The following is a 19,545-nucleotide window of genomic DNA, read 5'->3' on the forward strand; positions in this document are numbered from 1 at the left end:
ATCAATGTAACAGAGTACAGAGCCTTAGGCTGCAATGTTGGGTTTAGTGCCAGGGCCACTGACAGCAAGTGAGGTGAATTTTCTCACAAAATGTTTACTGTTGCATAATCTTAATACTCTAGGAAGCTGAACAGCATACAAATGCAGTTCACCAGTTCTTTATTTTTCTGACAATTCAGTTGCTGTTAAAATCTTTCATGGGCTTCGACTTAGAAGTGCCCGAAGTACTGTCTCACTGCTTATCATCTCACAAGGAAGCTTCATTTTCATCAAGCCAGAGCCAGAGACTAGGAGCCTCACCTTTCCTTTGAAGGGAAATTACGTACAAATATCATTGCATTACTAGAGCTTTTGACTAAGATGTTCATAATTGAAGGTGAAAAGGTCTTTTTCAGTAGTACTGACAGTTACGTGATACTGCGTGATACAAGATACGTATCACGAGATACATATCAGTTACATGATACGAGAATCTTGTTACATAAAATCACCCTTAAATTTTAGGACAACAGACTCTTTACAAACACAGGAATCAGAAATGTTACTGTATCTGTCTTACACTCTACTTCCACAAACCTATGAATTCTGTCCCTGTGCCTTCAGGGTCCTCACCAAAAAGAATTAAATACCAAGGCAAATTATGAGAGATTCACTTTGCATAAACTTCTAACTATGGAGCAAGCAGCCGTGAAAAACAAGAAAAGTGTCCTGCCTCTAACCTCATGTTACTATTACAAGAATAGTTGCTATTTATGTGCTGAGCACTGCAGATGGTAAACATGGTGCTCCTTCCCAGGCATTCTCTTGGAGCGTGGGGCAGAGGAGCATTCAGGAATATCAGTAATTTTAGAATCATTTTGTTTCTGTTTGATTGTGAGTTTCATATGCTTTTATTTTTCAGAACAACTCAGTACAGAGAAGTAAATTTTAATAATATTTTAGGTACTAAACATAATTGCTACATAATGTGTAATTACTTCCTAATTTCTCCAGTCCTTCTTGATTCTCTTGAAAAAAGATTTGTGATTTTGATATATTCTTATTTTAAAAAATCCTTAAACATTTTTGCTCTCTCTCCCTATCTCACTGTCTCTATCCCTCCCTCATCACTCTCTATCTCTATGTTCTACCCCATCTGTTAAGTTACTTTTTCCAAATACTCCTAATATTTGATCATTTGTGGCTGCATTTATAAGATATTTCATTGATTTCATCACTATTTCTCATTTGTTTTGCAGACACACTTAAAAGGGAACATGGTGAGTTTCAATTCTTGATCTAATTTGATTAAAGATATTACTAAATAGAACCAAATTGTAAGCAATATCAAAGGAGCAAAAGGTATCCTCATCTTCATAGGTCATGGAGTAAATAAAAAATTGTCTCTAGTGCACCTTTACTACTAACTTTCCATTTTGATTAAATTTCATATGTATTGAAATTTTTTCCTGTTTACTTTCAACTGCCGAGTTTTTCTCTAATGGCTTGTTCAGAAAAATCAAAGGTTTATTAAACAAATGTACACTGTTTTATCTTGATAAACATAAACATTAAGAAATGTACACAAAGCCAGTTCTCCATTCCATGGAAGAATCACTCATTTCAGTTGAAGATCACTTCTATTGTCTAGCTATGTTTACTGAGGTAAAATTAGTCCAGAACGAAAATACTCCTATGAAGTGCACAGTCCAGTGACACTTTGTGCATTCACAGTGCTGTGAAACTCTTCACATACCTCCCAAAGAGTCAGCATGCAAACTCACTCCAGCCCACGAGAAAACACTTGGGGTTGGTCTGATAACCCCTGTTCCACTCTCTGTCTCTGTAAATTTACCTCCTATGGTTTTCTCATTACTCTGCCAGTCTGTGAACATCTGTATCAGCCTTCTGTCAGGTGTATACGATTTTCCATATTTGTGAAGTTTTAATATACATCAATACTTGCCATCTTGTCATGGCAGAGTACCATTCAACAAGTACATCTGAGTCTGAGTATCACTCACCACGTACGTGAAATCCTTTCTCCACTGACCTCATGATGAACACTGAGGTTTCACCAGCTTTTGACCCCTGTGGACCCTCCCACACAAGTGTATGTTTGAGAACCCGTTTTCACATTTGAAGGAGCATATGTCTGGGAATGGAATTGCTGGGTCACTATGGTTCTTTTTGAAAAGGTGATGAAATATTCTGTGAAAATGTCTGGTGAGATGGCTCTATTTTTTAGTAATTTATAGAAAAACAGATGCACCTAGAGACCAAAATGTCAAGTGAAGTAAATCCTAGAAGCTTAAATACCATATGATTTATCTCATATAAGAATCTAACTATTTATAAACAGTTAAAAATGAATGATAGACAATCAGAAAAAAGAGATAGGAAAATACTACTATTTAACATTCCCAGTAAGGAAGTACAAAATATGAACTTGGTTACAGTTCTTATAAGACACTTAAATGTGTGTATTTGACCATCAGAGCCTCCTTAGCACCAGTGAGACGCTGCATTATTGCTTCAGTTTGCATCTGCAAGGTCACAAGAGACACCAGGCACCTTTCCAGGGCCTTTCTTCATTTTTCCATCTTCTTGGCAGAAACTTCCATTTTCTGTCCCTCTTTTTGTTTTTAAAATGAATTGTTATTTTATTTCATTAAGCTGAAAGTATACATTGTCATTTATACACGTTGCAAATTTTTATTACATTCAAGTTATCAATTTGTCTTTTACTGCTTTTGCTTCATTTTCATTTCTAAACATACACTCCAAAATCAAAGGGCATCAAAAAATATCACATTATATAATTTGCAGATGCTTATACTCTGAAGCTTTTTCAGGAAGATAATTGATTTACGTTGGCTTCAGTTTGACTAAATAATTTCAATATAGGAAAATATTAAAAATATGAAGTAGAGGCTCATTTATACAATGGAGATTTTTTTTCTAAACAGAAATGTTTCTCAGAAATGAAGAGATTTTCAAAGGACCTTAACTACTTGTACATCGCAACACGGTAATGAAAGAATGTTCCTTTATGCAAACAACTTTTGATCTAGTAAAAAGATTTCTCTGTAAAATTAAAAAGTATACTCACCTTATAATTAATTGCTCCACTAGTATATATTTAAGTAAAATATGAGAAAATGAATTGAAATATTTAGAAATCATTGCCTTATATTAATGAAAATAACTAGCAAAGAGAATTTTAATTTTGAATCTTTTCAAATTTATCTGATAATATCAGAATTTCATTTGAAGATGACAACAAACAATACAAAGAGAATGAGAGTGAGTGGTGAGTGGACATAATCAGAAAAGGTAGCTGAAAAATTTGAGGAGACAGTAAATTAATAACATATCAGTACATGGCAGAGAATCTTTTGAGGACTATAGTAGGAAATTCTCCCATAGAAACGCATGGCAGGTTTTGCATTCATCTGTGTAAAAGGCGATGGGGTGTTAGTCTGTACCGTGGAGTTTAGTCACGGGGTCATCACAGCCAGTGACATGAGTTTTCTCACAGGACTTTACTGGTTTGTAACCTTAGTTCTCAGGAAGCTGCATAGCACACAAAACGCAGCTCACTAATACTTCTTTGTAATGATTGACTTGCTCTTAAAATCTTTCACAGGCTGCTACATAGATGTGCTTCAAAATAATGTCTGTCACTATAGCTCATCATCCTATAGTGAAGCTTAATGTTTGTCAAGCCACAACTGAAGACTGAAGGTGTCAAATTCTCTTGAAGGGAACTTACGTCTAAATATTAATGTATCACCAAGTCAGATTTTGACAGAGATGTTCATAACGGAAAATAGAAGGCTATTTTTCAATAAAGCTGGGAGTTACCCAGGTGCTATAGAGACATAATCTTATGTTAAATAAAATCATCACTGTACAATAGTAGCTAGTGACAACAGGATTCAACTCCCACAAACAGAATTAGTGGATGTGTCTGGTTCACACTCTGCTCCCACAGACATCGATGTCGTCACTGTTCCTTCAGGGTCCCGACCAAAATAAATAAATAAAATGGCAAATTGATGTCAGAATCACTTTGCATATTTTTTAACTGTAAAACAAGAAATTGTGAAAAATAATAAAACGTGTCCTTCCTCTAATCTCATCTTAATCTTCTACATGTGCTTACTAATTTAGTTTCTGAACATGGTAGATTGTAAACATGATGTCCTTTGAAGCATTTTCATAAAGCCTGGTAGAGTGGAGAAGTATTCATGACTTTAGAATCATTTTGTTAATATTTTATTTTGATTTTTGTATGTTTTTATTTTCTTAGATCTACTCAGAAGAGAGAATGGTGAGTTTTGATAACTTTTTGTGTACAAAATACAACCTTCCTACAGTTATATATGACTAATTCCTTATCTTTCTAATTTTCATTACTACTTTATAGAAGCATCAATTTTTAAATTTATCTATTCTAATAAAAATCCTTTAAATACTCTTTCTGTTCTTTTCTAAAACTTAATTCAATTTTCCCCACATGTATTACTTGATCACTTTTGATTGCATTTATAAGTTACTTCACTGATTTTAGCAATAATCTTCATTCGGCAAGTGAACTCAGAATGGAAAATGGTGAGTTTCTAATCTTGATCTGCTCTCACAAGAATAGTACTGATAGAGCCATATTTTTAGCCATAATAAAGATGTGAAGGATATCTTCATCTTCAAGGTTTACAATAAATAAAACTTTGTCTCTAGCACACTTCTACTACTCACTTTGCGTTTTTCTTTAATTTAATAGGTTTCACCATCACATGTCTACAAATTATGTAATTTAAGCAAGACCAGTTCTTGATGTCTGAGTTAACACTGTCTCATTTCATTTTATGAATGCTTGTACTGAATAGTTGCTTTAATTGAAGTAAAAGCCATGGTGAGCTAAGACAGCCCCTCTACAGCACACATTCAGTGACCTCCAGTACACATCAGGACTGTGCCACTCTTACCTGCTTGTAGCTCCCAGAGCAGCATCCGGTGCACTCAAGGTGCCATTAGCAGTCAGCTCTGCTTCCCCACACTCAACTCAACCTTCGACAGTCACGGTTCTGCTTTTCCTCTGTTTTTCTGCTTTGTCTCATCTGCACTGCTTACCTCACATCTAGGGCACTACAGGGTATATGACATTTTGTGGCTGCCTACTTTCGCCTGTATAGCATTTTCCACCTTCAACACGTTGTAATGGTGTCAGTACTTTATTTTTCTTTTGACTAACACGGGTGAGTATGTGCAATTGTTTTTAAACTTTTACCTATGGACTTAGGGATTCTTCACATTTTGGGCTAGTGTAAATACTATTTTCATGGACATTCCTGTACAAGTACATGATTGAGGCTTGCTTTGTCATTTGAAGGAGTCGACACTGGGAATGGAAATGTTGGAGCATACAGATTTTACTAAAATTTTCCCCATAAAAATGCCACTATTTTTGAGTCTCCCATAGAAAAATAGATGCACCCTGAGACTGTAATGGTTAGTGACATAATTCAGCTAAAATGTCTCATTGTTTCTTCTATCTGGGAAACTAAATCTATACACAAAGAGCAAAAGAAAGGTAAATGATAGGAAAGAGACAGACAGAGAAAATAGCACTACTTCACTTTTCCACTAAGAATGTACACAATTTAAATTTCTGTACACTGTTTCCAACACATCTTCCCCATTTTTTGTTTATAAAACCTCACTAGTGCATGAGAGTAGTGTATCATCACAACCATGATCTGCATCTCCCTATTCCTGTCTCTGTGCCTTCAGGGTCCTCACAAAAAGAAATAAAAACAATGACAAACTAATGAGAGACTCACTTTGCATAAACTTCTAACTATAGAGCAAGCAGCTCTGAAAAACAACTAGAAATGTGTCCTGCCTCTAATCTCATGTTACTCTTTCAAGCATATCTACTAATTATCTGCTGAGCACTGTAGATGGTAAACTTGGTGCTCCTTCCCAGCCATTCTCATGGGGCCTGGTACAGGGGAGCATTCAAGGAATATCAGTGATTTTAGAATCATCTTTTTTTCTATTTGCATGTGTAATTGTTATGTTTTCATTTTTCAGATCAACTCAGAACAGAGAAGGGTGAATTTTAATAAAATTTTAAATTGTATGTACAAAATACAATCTTGCTACAGTTATGTGTAACCACTTCCTAATTTCTCCACAGCTCCTTGCTCCATTCAAAAGGGATTTTTTGTGATTTTGACATATTCTTATTTTTAGAAATCCTTCAAACTTTTTTGCCCTCTCTCCCTATCTCACTGTCTCTATCACTCAGTCTCTCACTCTCTCTCTCTATGTTCTACCCCATCGGTTAACTTACTTTTTCCAAAGACTCCTAATATTTGATCATTTGTGATTGCAATTTGTATGTTATTTCACTGATTTCACCAATATTTCTCATTTGTTTTGCAAAAATACTTAAAAGGGAACATGGTTAGTTTCAATTCTTGATCCACTTTGATTAAAGATATTACCAAATAGAATCAAACTATAAGCAATACCAAAGGAGCAAAAGGTATCCTCATCTTCATAGGTCACAGAGTAAATAAAACATTGTCTCTAGTACACCTTTACTACTAATTTAGCATTTTGTTTAAATTTCATATGTATTGAAGATTTTTCCTGTTTACTTTCAACTTTTTCTCTAATTGCTTGTTTTGAAAAATGAAATGTATTTTAAACAAAAGTACAGTGTTTTATCTTGAAAAACATAAAAATTAAGAAATTTACCCAAACCGATTCTCCATTCCATGGAAGAATCATTCATTTCAGTTGAAGATCACTTCTGTTGACTAGTATGTTTATTGAGGTAAAATTCGTCCAGAACGAAAATACTCCTGTTCAGTGTACAGTCCAGCGACACTTTGCACATTCGCAGTGCTCTGCAGCCATTCACATAGCTCTGAGAGTCAGCATGCAAAACTGCCTCCATCCTACAAGAAGATACTTGTGGTTGCTCTGATGACTCCTGTTCCACGTTCAATCTCTGTGAATTTACCTACTCTGGTTTCCTCATTACTCTGTCAGTCTGTGATCATCTGAGTCAGCCTTCTGTCATGTGTACATAATTTTCGGAATTCATCTAGTTGTAATATACATCAATTCTTGCAATCTTGGCATGGTAGAGTACCTTTCAACGAGTACATCTGAGTCTCAGTACCAGTCAACCACCTATGAGAAAGCCTTTCTCTGTTCACCCCATGATGGACACTGGGGTTTCATCAGTTTGTGACCCGTGTGGACCCTCCCACACAAGGGCATGTTTGAGCACCTGTTTCAGATTTGAAGAAGCCTATAACTAGGAATGGAATTGCTGGGTCACTGTGTATCTTTTTGAATATGTGCTGAAAAGTATCCTGTTGAAATGCCTCTTTTTTTGAGTCATTTGAAGAAAAACAGATGCACATTGCGACCAAACTGTCAAGTGAAGTAAAGCTGAATCAGAAGATTAAAAATCATATGATTTCTTTCATATAATAATCTTACTATGTATAAACAGTTCAAAATGAAAGACAGCAATCAGAAAAAAGAGATAGTAAAACAGCACTAGTTAACTTTCCCAGTAATGAAGTACAAAATATGAACTCATTTACATTCTTATAAAACTTTTACATGTGTGTATTTTACATCAGAGCCTCCTGAGCGCCTGTGAGACGCTGTATTCGTGCTTCAGTTTGCATCTTCAAGGTCACAAGAGACACTAGGCACCTTTCCATGGGCCTGTCACCATTTTTCCCTCTTCTTGGCAGACACACCCATCTTCTGTCCCTCTTTTTGATTTTAAAATGAATTGCTATTTTATTGTCATTAAGCTGAAAGTGTACTTTGTCATCTACACGCTTTGCCAATTTTTATTACATTCAATTTATCAATTTATCTTTTACTGCTTTTGCCTGATTTTCTTTTCACAACGCCCGCTCCAAAATCAATGGGCATCAAAAATATCACATTGTACAATTTGAAGATGCTTATGCTCTGAAGCTTTTTCAGTAAGATTTTGATCTACTTTGACTTCAGTTTGACTAAATACTTTTAATGTGGGAAAATACTAAAAATATAAATGGAGATTTTTTCTAGACAGGAATTTTTCCCTGAAATGAAGATATTTTCAGAGGACTTTAACTACTTGTACAATGCAACGTGGTAATGTGTTCCTTTACACAAAGTACTTTTGATCTAGTAAAAAGTTTTCCCTGTAAAATTAAAAAATAAACACACTTTATATTCTCTCTTATATTCATGTATATTTAAATAAACTGTGAGAAAAGAATTGAACTATTTAGTAAACATTGCAGTACATTAATTAAAATAACTAGCAAACAGAATTTTAATTTTTACTCCTTTTAAATTTATCTGGTAATGAAAGGATTTCATTTTGAAGATGACCAAAAGCAAAGAAAAAGGGAGTGAATGGACATAAGCAGAAAAGGTAGCTGAATACTAGAGGAAACAGTAAATGAGGTATTAGCACATAGCAGAGAAACTTTTGAGGACCATAACAGGAAAGAGTTCTCCCATAGAAACCCATGGCAGGTTGTACACTCATCTGTGTAAAAGGCGTTTGGGTTGTAGTCTGTACCGTGGAGTTTAGTCATGGGGCCAATCACAGACATTGGCATGAGTTTTCTCACAGGACTTCACTGGTATGTAACCTCACTACTCAGGAAGCTGCACAGCACACAAAACATGGCTCTGTAATACTTCTTTGTAATGACTGACTTTCCCTTATAATCTTTCACAGGCTGCTTCTAAGATGTGCTTCAAAATAATGTCTGTCATTATAGATTATCATCCTACAGTGAAGTTTAATGTTTATCAAGCCACAACCAGAGACTGAGGGTGTCAAAATTTCTTGAAAGGAACTTACATCTAAATATTAGTGCATCATCAACTCAGCTTTTGTCAGAGATGTTCATAATGGAAGATAAAAGGCTATTTTTCAATAAAGCTGGGAGTTACACAGGTGCTATAGACACATAATCTTTTGTTATATAAAATCATCACTTGATAATAGTAGCTGATGACAATATTCATCTACCAAAAAGAGAAGGAACAGAAATATTAGTGGATGTGTCTGGTTTCACACACTACTCCCACAGACATACCGATGTGGTCCCTGTTCCTTCAGGGTCCAGCCAAAATAAATAAATAAAATGACCCATTGATGTCAGACTCCCTTGCATTGATTATTATCTAGGGAACAAGAAACTGTTAAAATTAATAACGTGTGCCCTTCCTCTTATCTAGTGTTAGTCTTCCACATGTGTTTACTAATTTAGTTTCTGAGCATGGTAGATTGTAAACATGAGGCCATTTAAAGCATTTTCATAAAGCCTGGTACAGAGGAGCATTCAAAGAATATCATTGAACTTAGAATCATTTTGCTTATGTTTGACTGTGATTTTTGTATGTTTTTATTTTCTCAGGTGAACTCAGAATAGAGAATGGTGAGTTTTAATAATATTTTATATACAAAATACAGTTTTCCAACAGTTATATATCACTATTTCTTTATCTTTTTGTTTTTTATTATTACTTTATAGAAGTATCAATTTGTGAGTTTTATCTATTCTAAGAACAAAATCCTTTAAATATTCTATCAATCTATCTTTCTGTCCTTCTCTAAAAGTTAATACACTTTATCCCACACCTATTATTTGATCATTTTTGATTGCATTTATAAATTACTTCACTGATTTCAGCAGTATTCTTCATTTGTTTCGCAGGTGAACTTAGAACGGAAAATGGTGAGTTTCTAATCTTGATCTGCTCTCACAAGGATATTGCCAATAGAGCCATATGTTTAGCAGTAGCAAAGAGGTAATGGATATCTTCATCTTCAAGGTTGAGAATAAATAAAACTTTACCTGTAGCACACTTCTAGCACTCAGTTTGCATTTTTCTTTCATTTAATCTTTTTCAAAATTTTGTCCTGTTTGCTTTTTTTTTTTTTTTTTTTTTTGACTTTTTCCTTTTTATCGGTAACAGGGATCGAACTCACGACTGCCTGCTTGCAAGGCAGGCGCTTATGCCACTGAGCTAAATCTCCAACCCCCCTGTTTGCTTTTTCAACTGCCAAGTTTTTGTGTACCTACTTGTTCAGGAAATTAAAAGATATTTTAAACTTAAAAAGGTAGATATTTCACCATCACATGTGTACAAATTACGTAACTAAAGTTAGGCCATTTCTTGACTGAGTTGACGTTGTCTTATTTCATTTCATGATCGCTTGTACTGATCAGGTGCTTTAATTGAACTAAAAGTTATGATGAGCTGAGACAACCCCTCTACAGCGCCCATTCAGTGACTTCCTGTACACACCAGGGCTGCGCCACTCTCACCTGCTTGTAGCTCCCAGCGCTGTAGCCGGTGCACTCAGGGCGCCATGAGCAGTCAGCTCTGCTTCCCCACACTCAGCCTTTGATAGTCACTGTTCTGCTTTTTATCTATTGATTTATCCACTCTGCTTACCTCATATCTACAACACCACAGGGTATGTGACATTTTGTGGCTGCCTAGTTTCAACTGCATAGACTTTTCCACATTCGACAAGTTGTAATGTGAGTCAGAGCTTTATGTTTTCTTTGTGACTAACACTCCACTGGATGATTATGCACAGTCTTTATTAATCATTAAACTATGGACTTAGGGATTCTTCCAGATTTGGGCTACTGGGATACTCTTTTCATGGACATTACTGTATAAGTGAACCTAAGGCAGTCCTTCCACCTCTGCATTCCAAATGGTGAAATTACAGGCTTGTGCCAACACACTAATGTATCAATGATTTTACATTATATTTTATTCTCCTTTTGTTTCCTTGTAATTCTTCTATATTTTTATTTCTCAGATTAATTTAAGAAAAAGGATAATAAACTGTAATATCATTTTATGTACAAAATGTAATCTTATCTTTATTTATACCTGCTTGATTTTTGCATTCCTCCTTTCTTCTTACTACAAATATCTCTGCAATTTTTATGGTTTCTCACTAATAAAAACCCATTAGTCAATCCTGTTCTCCTCCTCCTCCTCTGCCATCACTACTTCCTTCCTTTTTTCTTCCTTCATCTCCTTGTATTCTCCTACCAGTTAATTCACCTTTTACATGTACCTTTCCGTTTCTGTATTGCACTACATTTTGGCTGTGTCCAGGACATTAAAAATGACTCCTTCTTAGGGCTCTTAGATGAATGAGATTTTTGTAAGAGATTGAAACTCAAAGCACTTCCTTTGCCCAGCTCCTCATTCTGAGAGTAATTAAGAGCAGTCCTTTGGTGGTTCCATGGAAGAGAAATCCACCCTCTCTCCCTGGAGGCTGCCTCCCCAGCCTGTTACTCCATGAGTGAGGGACCATGGCGCAGGGTTTCAGTCTCCCCTTTAGAGTTTAACAGACCTGCATGCCAGTGCTCCCCTCTCCCTTCTACACTTGGAGGAGCAACACTGCACATGACCTAGGTAGCACTCAACTCAGTAGTTGGCTAAATGTCTTAGTAAATGCCTAATTTATGGAAAACAGTGAAAAACTGTAACTAGAGTTGCACAGGTGACATATGACAGGGCAACACTATAAATATCAGTCTTCAAATTTAAGGTGAAAAAATACTTCATGGGAGAATTTGATCATTCCTTCCTTAAATGTCAGCTGAAAAATTATCCCTGTATACTTGTTATGTCTTTTCTTTCCTTTTCTTTGTTCAAGTATTGTTCAAAGTGAATATAGTGATTTTAAAATCTTAATAAACTAACCCATGTAATTATATATAATCCTATCAAGCAAGGCTTTTCTTCATTCTTTGATGTTAAAACCTAATTTTCACATTTGTGTTTCAGAAAAGCTGCGAAAGGAAATTGGTAATTGTATTTTTCCAATGAAAATATTTATAAATATCTCTCATGTCTAAAGGAGTCTCTTGCTTCACTTCATATTTCATCTTTATGCTTATCTGTGATGGTTTGGGTGCAGAGGTCCCCTCCAAACCTCATGCAATCATGGAGGAAGCTGAATCTAGCATTTGTGACTGGTTCAGTGTCTGCTATTGGGATTGGTGGTGTGAGTGCCTTACCCGCTCAGGGGCAGGGAAGCAGCATACAACGCAAGGGAGGGAAGGAGGCTGCTTTCCCTCTTCTGCAATTTGGCTCTTGTTGTTTGCTGCCACCGTGAACGGCTGCCTCTCAGGCACGCCACCCTATCTTAGAGCCAGCTGAGTATGGGCTGAATCCTCCAAAAACCTGTAAGGTAAATAAACCTTTCCTTGCTGGACTTTGGGTGTCATGTATTTTGTCTCAGCAATGAAAGAAAAATAACCAACACATTACCTGAATACCTTTTGAAATTCCAAGTTGCCACTCTATAATAGTTAAAATGCTAGAAATAATTTGCCTGCCTATCTTGATGAAATGTTTAATATTATATGATTCATCTTGATTTTCTTTCATGAGAATCAATATTCGAAAGCAGCAATGACTTGGCTAGTGTGACACTAATAAGACTGTAAATGAGTCTCAGAGAGATGCATGTCTTCTTTATATGTCTTTATCTCATTAAGAGACTCAAACCTTTGTGCTCCTTCCTTTCAGATGATAGGAAAGCTCAGTTTGACAATGGTAAGTACCTCAGAAGATCTCACAAACTTACAATGCCATAAATAATAAAATGCCTTAACCTCTCCTAACCTCAGTGCAGAAAATCAGGCCTAAGATAATATTGCCTGAAATCACTGTTTGGCAGTGAAAGATGAAATAAAAGGACTTCAGTTTTTTCTGGTTTGGAATATTTTAATGTGCATGGAAAAGTACTTTTATGCACATTTTGTAAGTTTTCTTTTCACATCTATTCCCACTCATTTTTGTTTAAATATTTCTCTCAACCTCTATGTTTCCCTTTCTTCTAATTCTTGTGTTTTTATTTTTATGTCTTTTTTCTTCATCCCTTTCTGATGCTTCCTTCTTTCTTTCTTTCTCCTGTCTTCTTCTTTCCATTTATTTCTCTGTTTTTCCTCCTTTCCATCATAATTCCTCAAACTCTCCATATTTCTTTCCATTGTTTGGGTTTTTTCCTTGCCATGTCATTTCCTTTCTTTGCTGTTTTTAGCTTATGTTTTTATAAATTCTTATGTGTTTGTCAATATTTGTATTTCTCTGTTCACAAAAAGACAATATTTTTAAGATGAGAAAATGAAATATTGTTTAAAAAAAGGAATTATTGTGAGCAAGAATAGGGATACCGATAAAAATGCAGCTGAATATTTACAGAATGACAAGGATAAAATAAAAGGAAAAACACTCCTTCATGATAAAAAAAACAACAACCTACAGAGAGCAGCAGTCATGAACCAAGTAGAGAACCAACAAGTAAATCTACTTTTCCATGAGCCAGGAGCACTTGTGGGCCAGGAAAAGAACCAAGAAGTCACCCAACACTTCTCATGAGCCAAATCTACTAAAAGAACAATCAGGTAGCAATCTTCAAGACAGAGGTATAGGCAGAGACTTCATAAAAAAACTGCACTAGAAATACTTCAAAGAATAAGAAACAGAGGTCTCGTCTTATTAAAAAGCTCTTTGACATCGAAAGTAATCATTAAAAAAGTAAAATCACAACACAAAGAATGGTAAAAATTTTAGCCAAATTAGAAGTGCTCAGATGAAGCACTTCTATTTAGAAAACATAAAGAATTTAAAAACAAAAAAAGCCAAAAATGGGCATTTGAGAATGAGTGAACACTTCTCAGATGAAGAAATAGAAATGGAAAATAAATACATGAACAAATGTTCAGCATTGTTAGTCATTTGAGCGATGCAAATTAAAATATTGAGATTCCATCTTGCTCCAGAAATAACGGATGCTATCAAGGAGTCAATCAATAACAAAATCTGGATGGGCAATGGGGAAAAATAAACATTTTCCACTGTTGTTAGGTGTGCAGACTGATGCAACCACTGTGGATTTCAGTGTGGCAATTCCTCAAAAATGTAGGATTAGATGTCCCATTCTCTCTAGCTATTTCATGGTACCTTCCTGGAAGAATTATAAACATCATACCACAGTAAAATATGTGCACCCATGTTTATAGCAGCACAGTCTGTAATAGCTAAATTTTGAAACACCCCAAATGCCCAATAATTTAAGAATGGATAAAAAGGATGTGACATTTTTATATGCTGGAGTACTACTCGACCATAAAGAAGGATTAATTCCAGACATTTACTGGTAATAACTTGAGATGATATTCATAAGTGAGCTAAGTCAGACTCACAACTGTAAGCATTGTATTGTCTTCCCAGTGTGAGAAACGGAAAAAGTTAATAAGGTCTATAATGTACAATATTTAATGTGAAAAGGGAAAAAATTCTTCAAAAGGGAAAATGAAACATGATGGTGGAAAGAGAAAGGAAGGATGGGAAAGAGGAAAAATTCAGTTCAGCTATATAACAGTGTCTTTCAATTCAATGAAAAGGAAGGTTTTGTGGTACTGTCAATTAGAGAATATTTGATGCCCGTATATTGTACACTGAGTAATTGCTTTGAAGATAACAATATGTAATGTACTACCTAATGTTACTCTAGTATTATTTTGTTTTACCTTTTTTGCATAATATACAATTTAAAGAAGAGGAATTAATATGACAAGAAGCAGAAACATAAACGATATCTCCTCATTTTGTATACTTGCAGGCTGGCAGAATTCATATTTGTTCCCTGGTGAGTGACTTTGTCCTGTGATAATTACTCTTGATCCAAAGACATATAATCTTGTAAGACAGCATACTATGAAATGCAGAGAGAAATATATACTACCTAACTTCTGTTCCATAAAAACTTAGCAAGTACATTAACGTTTAAAATATCTGGTTTTTCCCTCACCTATTTCTCCTGACATGTAAAAGTTAATAAAACTAGATACCAAGAAATGAATATAAAATTTTGTTTACTCCATTGAATCTGCCTTCCCTACAAATTAAATATGTGTTAATTTCCCCTACTTAACAGTGATTGTACCATACTTTTTTTATTTCAGTATTCTTTAACATTATTTATGATTTCTGCTTTGAAGTTTATGTTTGTTAATCCTAATTCTGAGTCCCAATTCAAACAGTTACTACTGATGCTTCTCTTCCAGGGTATTTTTCATGCTTTCCTATCCTGTGCATGCCTTATACTATTTGGTTACAAATGAACTAGTACATACTACAGATTCCAATTGTGTTCCTTCTATTGAGACTGCTACTTCTATTGATGCTTTTGGCTTGGCTAACAACTTGTAGAGATTAAATTCATAGTCTTTCTCTCAATTAATGTGTGACAAGGTCTCTGCTCAGCATTATTCATTATATTTTTTAACTGGCCTTCTAGGACTCATCCATGGTTCAGCAATGGAAGGAACAAAGTTTGTGATTAAGTACTTTGGAAAATTACATTTTATCAGTGGTTCATGATATTGTATTTGCTCTAGAAATTTCTTCAAATTTCAAGCAGTTATGTAGACTTCCTCACATTTTACTATGCGCATACCTAGTGTCAAAGCTGGGGATTTAGCTCAGCGGCATAAGCACCTGCCTTGCAAGCAGGTGGTCGTGAGTTCGATGCCTGGTACCGATAAAAATGAAAAAAGACCAAAAAAAACCCAAAAACATACATGGTGTCAAATATTCAACAAAGGAAAAGTTCAATACAAAAGAACTACTTTTCATACTGAGTATATGTGTAAAATTGTGTATTTGGAGCCTCCAAGGGAACAGAAATCTATCAAAGCTCACCAAGGTGTACAGTAGTTATTTTGTAGAACTCAGGAATATTAACAGTCACTTGCCCAACCCCACACATAACATGATAGTAGCAGCAAAGAGAGCCAAACACGATTGTTTGAAACTGTTTCTGGAGAGCTTCATTCCTGCACTTTTGCTATTAAAGCATTCCTACGGCATTTAATATATAGGACTCTATCTCTTAACAGTTTAAACCCTTTAGCATCTACACTACTGGAATTCATGGTTTGCAGAGACCTGGTAGAGTCAGAACCAGGCACTTAGGGACTGTAACAGGACCTACCATCCAGAGTCATGCCATTTTCTGTGAAGCATCACACTTTTCCAATATTAGTGTTTCGGAGTTTGGTGTGTGACTTTCCAAATTCCCTGAACTCTAAAATGCTCATCTTTGAAAAACTAATACTTTTAGTCTTTTGGGGAAATGATTTGGCAGGCTAAGTCACCTTTCTCCATTTTATAGGCATCCAGTTAAGGTCATGTATCAACAATGACATCCAAAGTTCAATTACAAACACATTTGCCTACCTTATTGATGTTTTTGCAGATCTCTCTTTACAGGTGCTCTCTTTATGGCTGTGAAATCTATCATCTCAATTTGTGTATTCCTTAAGTAACTATATTCATTAACCAAATTACAACATTTGTTTCTGTATTTTTAATCTCTGTCTCTTCTTATGGTTAGTCTACAAAGAGTTGGCACAAATTCTTTATGAAGGAGCAGACAATGAGTATTTTAAGGCTTATGTGCTTTATTGTCCCCATCACAACTAGTCTATCCCTGATGCATGAAAAGAGCCATAGGCAATAAATGAATGAATTGTTGTGACTGGTTCTAGCACAATTCTATTTACAAAAAGAGATTTGGAACTGTTTTTGGATCTTTGTTCATAATGTAACTCCTAAATTTTATACAGCCTGAAAATCACTCAACTACAGAGATGTCTTATTAGTTCATAATTTTTTAAAAAGTGAATAATTTTGCTATAAGTAATTTATTTTCAATAGTGTACCATTACATCCTCAGTGAGTGCCTTCACACCCAAGTACTGATGCTTCCCAATGCAGACCTTCCAATCTGCTTGCACACAGCACTGCATGTAGTGAGCAATAATGATTCCCTAAAACCTTTTTCTAGATAAACAATGTGACACTGTCACACGATCTGCTTTCCACATAATGCATACAGTTTTAACCAGATTTCCTTGCTTCCTGTCATGAACGACTGTATATGCAGACAGCCTTCTCTGCTTCCCTACTCCTGTTACCCAAACTCAGTCAAGACTACAAATTGGAAGCAATCAGCACAGGACTTCATTCTAAGTCTGCATATCTAAATTGTGTGGCAGTAGAAATTATGAGTTTTGTAAAACATCGACTGATTCTACTCAGTAGGGAATTAAGCACAGTTGTCAGGGGCAAGTGTAGGGCATTCTGCACTCATGCATATTATAAGCTAGACACCCGGATATTCCTGGAAACTGTTCAGAATGGTGCCTTTAATACTAGGAGTTGTTAATATCCTAGTCTTCTACACTCTCCAATTTACTTACAGCCTATTCCGACCTGGGGTAAGAAGCTGCTGTAGTAAGAGCGAGAAGGGAGAAATTCATCTGCTTTACTCTCAGGTGTGAGAATGGTACCATGACCGCTGTGCACAGTTCATCAGCCAGAGTGGGATAATTCTCCCACCTAAATGTAGGAGGAAGCTGACTGCAGAATGTGTGATTTCGTTGTTTCTTGGGAAGACAGTAACTATATCCTATTCTATATCTGCAGTCTACACCACAGGAGGTACAAGCCAGAGCTATTACTTTCTATGCGAACATTTAATGATGGACAGTGGAAAACACATTTCAAACAAGAGATGTAGAATATGTTTTAGACATTACCAAACAGGAAAACAACCAAAAGAAAATATTTTAAAGGAAAAAATTTTGTCATGTCAGAAATTCAAATGTAAGTTATAATAATATATATTTATGCTCTTTTCAGACTGGAGGAAAAAATACTACCAAGCTGGTGAGTCTGACCAGCCAAGAGTGACTACACTCCTCAGGCTCTGCACAGTCTCGGGTGAGCTCTAAGTGGGGAGACAGGTGACAGAAGGCTTGGGACAGTATATTCTCCTCACTGCTCCCAGACATCTCAGGTTTCAAAACCATTCTAAGTACAAGATCACTCTAGTCTTCTCAGAGATTAAAAGGTTGATCTCCTTTGCAGCAAGTGTGACTCTGAACCCAGAGACAGCCCATCCTGCCCTCAAATTGTCTGAAGAAAGACGACGAGTAACAATGGGGGAGAAACCTCAAGATCTTCCTAGGAACCAGCTGAGATTTGAATCCCTTCCCTGCGTGCTGGGGCAACAGTCCTTCAGCTCAGAGAGGCACTTCTGGGAGGTGAAAGTTGACAGCAGTACAGCCTGGGACCTGGGAATATGTCAGAGTAACGTGATGAGAAAGGAGAGGACTTACATAAAACCTGAGGACGGTTTCTGGGCCATTAGGTTTTATAATGATGAGTACTATAATGGCGAGGCACTCACCTCGCCAGAGACTCAACTAAATCTAAAAGAGCCCCCTCGCACGGTTGGCATTTTCTTAGACTACGAAAATAGACAAGTCTCCTTCTACAACATGACAGACAACAGCCACATCTACACCTTTTCTCAAGGTGATTTTTATGGATCCCTGAGACCTTTCTTCAGACTTTGGTCCAAAGATTCGGGACATCTGGACATCTGTCCACTCCCTAATGAGCCGGAAGTGGCACAACTTGATGATGACCCTAACTCTACTCTCATTGCGGTTGTGCATACATAACATCCCTAAAGTTTAGTGAGGGCTGAAACATTGGTCATGGCATGGATCTTCCTATACTAGAGCATATTATTTTACTCAGTCTTTCAACTGTTCTTCTAATCATTTAATTTCCCTCATAAATTGTTATCAAATATTATGTAGTGTAAGGAAATTGTTGATTATGCTCTGATTAATGCAAATATATGTATAAGCATGTAGAACAACACAGTACGTATTGTAATCCAATCCTTATTACAGAGTTACACAGGGAAATGTGCACTGCCTATCCCAGATCAGGTTCTCAAATATTTTACAAAACTAGCAATAAAATGGATTAAATCCTATTATATACTTTGGGTTATGTGGTTATGAAATGACACACATAAAAATCAAATTACAATGTTTTAAATAGAAAAATAATCAAAGTGTTCTCAGTGGTCCAAAATAGTATCACATTCAGGAGAAAACAAGTGTGTGAATCTCATGCCTCAGTTTCCTGCATGGGAAATACACCTGAAATATACTCTTAGGTCATCATAGCTTTCTTTATCCTCTGACACAGTTATTCTGTCCTGGGTTTTCATTACAATTTATTTTAGAGGGCATATTCTTAACATATGTGACAAATCTTGCTACATTTATCATCTGTATGAGCTTTAATGAGTAGTTTGATTTTTTGGCTACTGTACACATGATAAATAATGGTTCCATTACACAAATAAAATTTCCCATGCTGTTCCTATGTGATCAGATTCTCCCACACACGTATCATGGATACAACTGACCAACTTCATTATTCTGCACTTTTGTATTTTGAGGGATGTCCTGGTAGTGTTCATATAATGTCTAATCTTTTGAAAATGGTTGCTTTCCTTCTGTGTAACACTCTACATGTCCATACATGTTAACATAGATAGAATTTAGTTGTTCACTGAGTAGAGTTCCACAGAACAGA

The 19,545-nt window shown here is 35.8% G+C and overlaps 1 protein-coding gene across 1 annotated transcript; it reads left to right on the plus strand.

Annotated features, from left to right (window-relative positions):
- Positions 1–779: 779 nt before the first annotated feature.
- On the plus strand, positions 780–18,744 carry LOC134473782 (butyrophilin subfamily 1 member A1-like). The gene is made up of 10 exons (XM_063239300.1): positions 780–840; positions 1,239–1,259; positions 4,295–4,315; positions 9,447–9,467; positions 9,747–9,767; positions 11,854–11,874; positions 12,601–12,627; positions 14,699–14,725; positions 17,785–17,811; positions 18,013–18,744. Exons 1-10 carry the CDS (start codon positions 780–782, stop codon positions 18,609–18,611), a joined length of 846 nt encoding a protein of 281 aa, XP_063095370.1. The 3' UTR covers positions 18,612–18,744.
- The last annotated feature ends 801 nt before the right edge of the window (positions 18,745–19,545 follow it).

Source organism: Cavia porcellus, unplaced genomic scaffold (genome assembly GCF_034190915.1).
Source record: "Cavia porcellus strain 051 isolate PalLab524CR breed Dunkin Hartley unplaced genomic scaffold, mCavPor4.1 scaffold_28, whole genome shotgun sequence".
Lineage (NCBI taxonomy): Eukaryota > Metazoa > Chordata > Mammalia > Rodentia > Caviidae > Cavia > Cavia porcellus.

What these genes read in the sequence shown, in the direction of transcription:
- LOC134473782 (XM_063239300.1), top strand. Translation starts at nt 780, where the DNA reads ATGGTGCTCCTTCCCAGGCATTCTCTTGGAGCGTGGGGCAGAGGAGCA. An exon ending in TGAACTTAGAACGGAAAATG is followed by an intron (nt 9,768 to 11,853) that starts GTGAGTTTCTAA and finishes TTTGTGTTTCAG; the next exon opens with AAAAGCTGCGAAAGGAAATT. An exon ending in GAATTCATATTTGTTCCCTG is followed by an intron (nt 14,726 to 17,784) that starts GTGAGTGACTTT and finishes TGCTCTTTTCAG; the next exon opens with ACTGGAGGAAAAAATACTAC.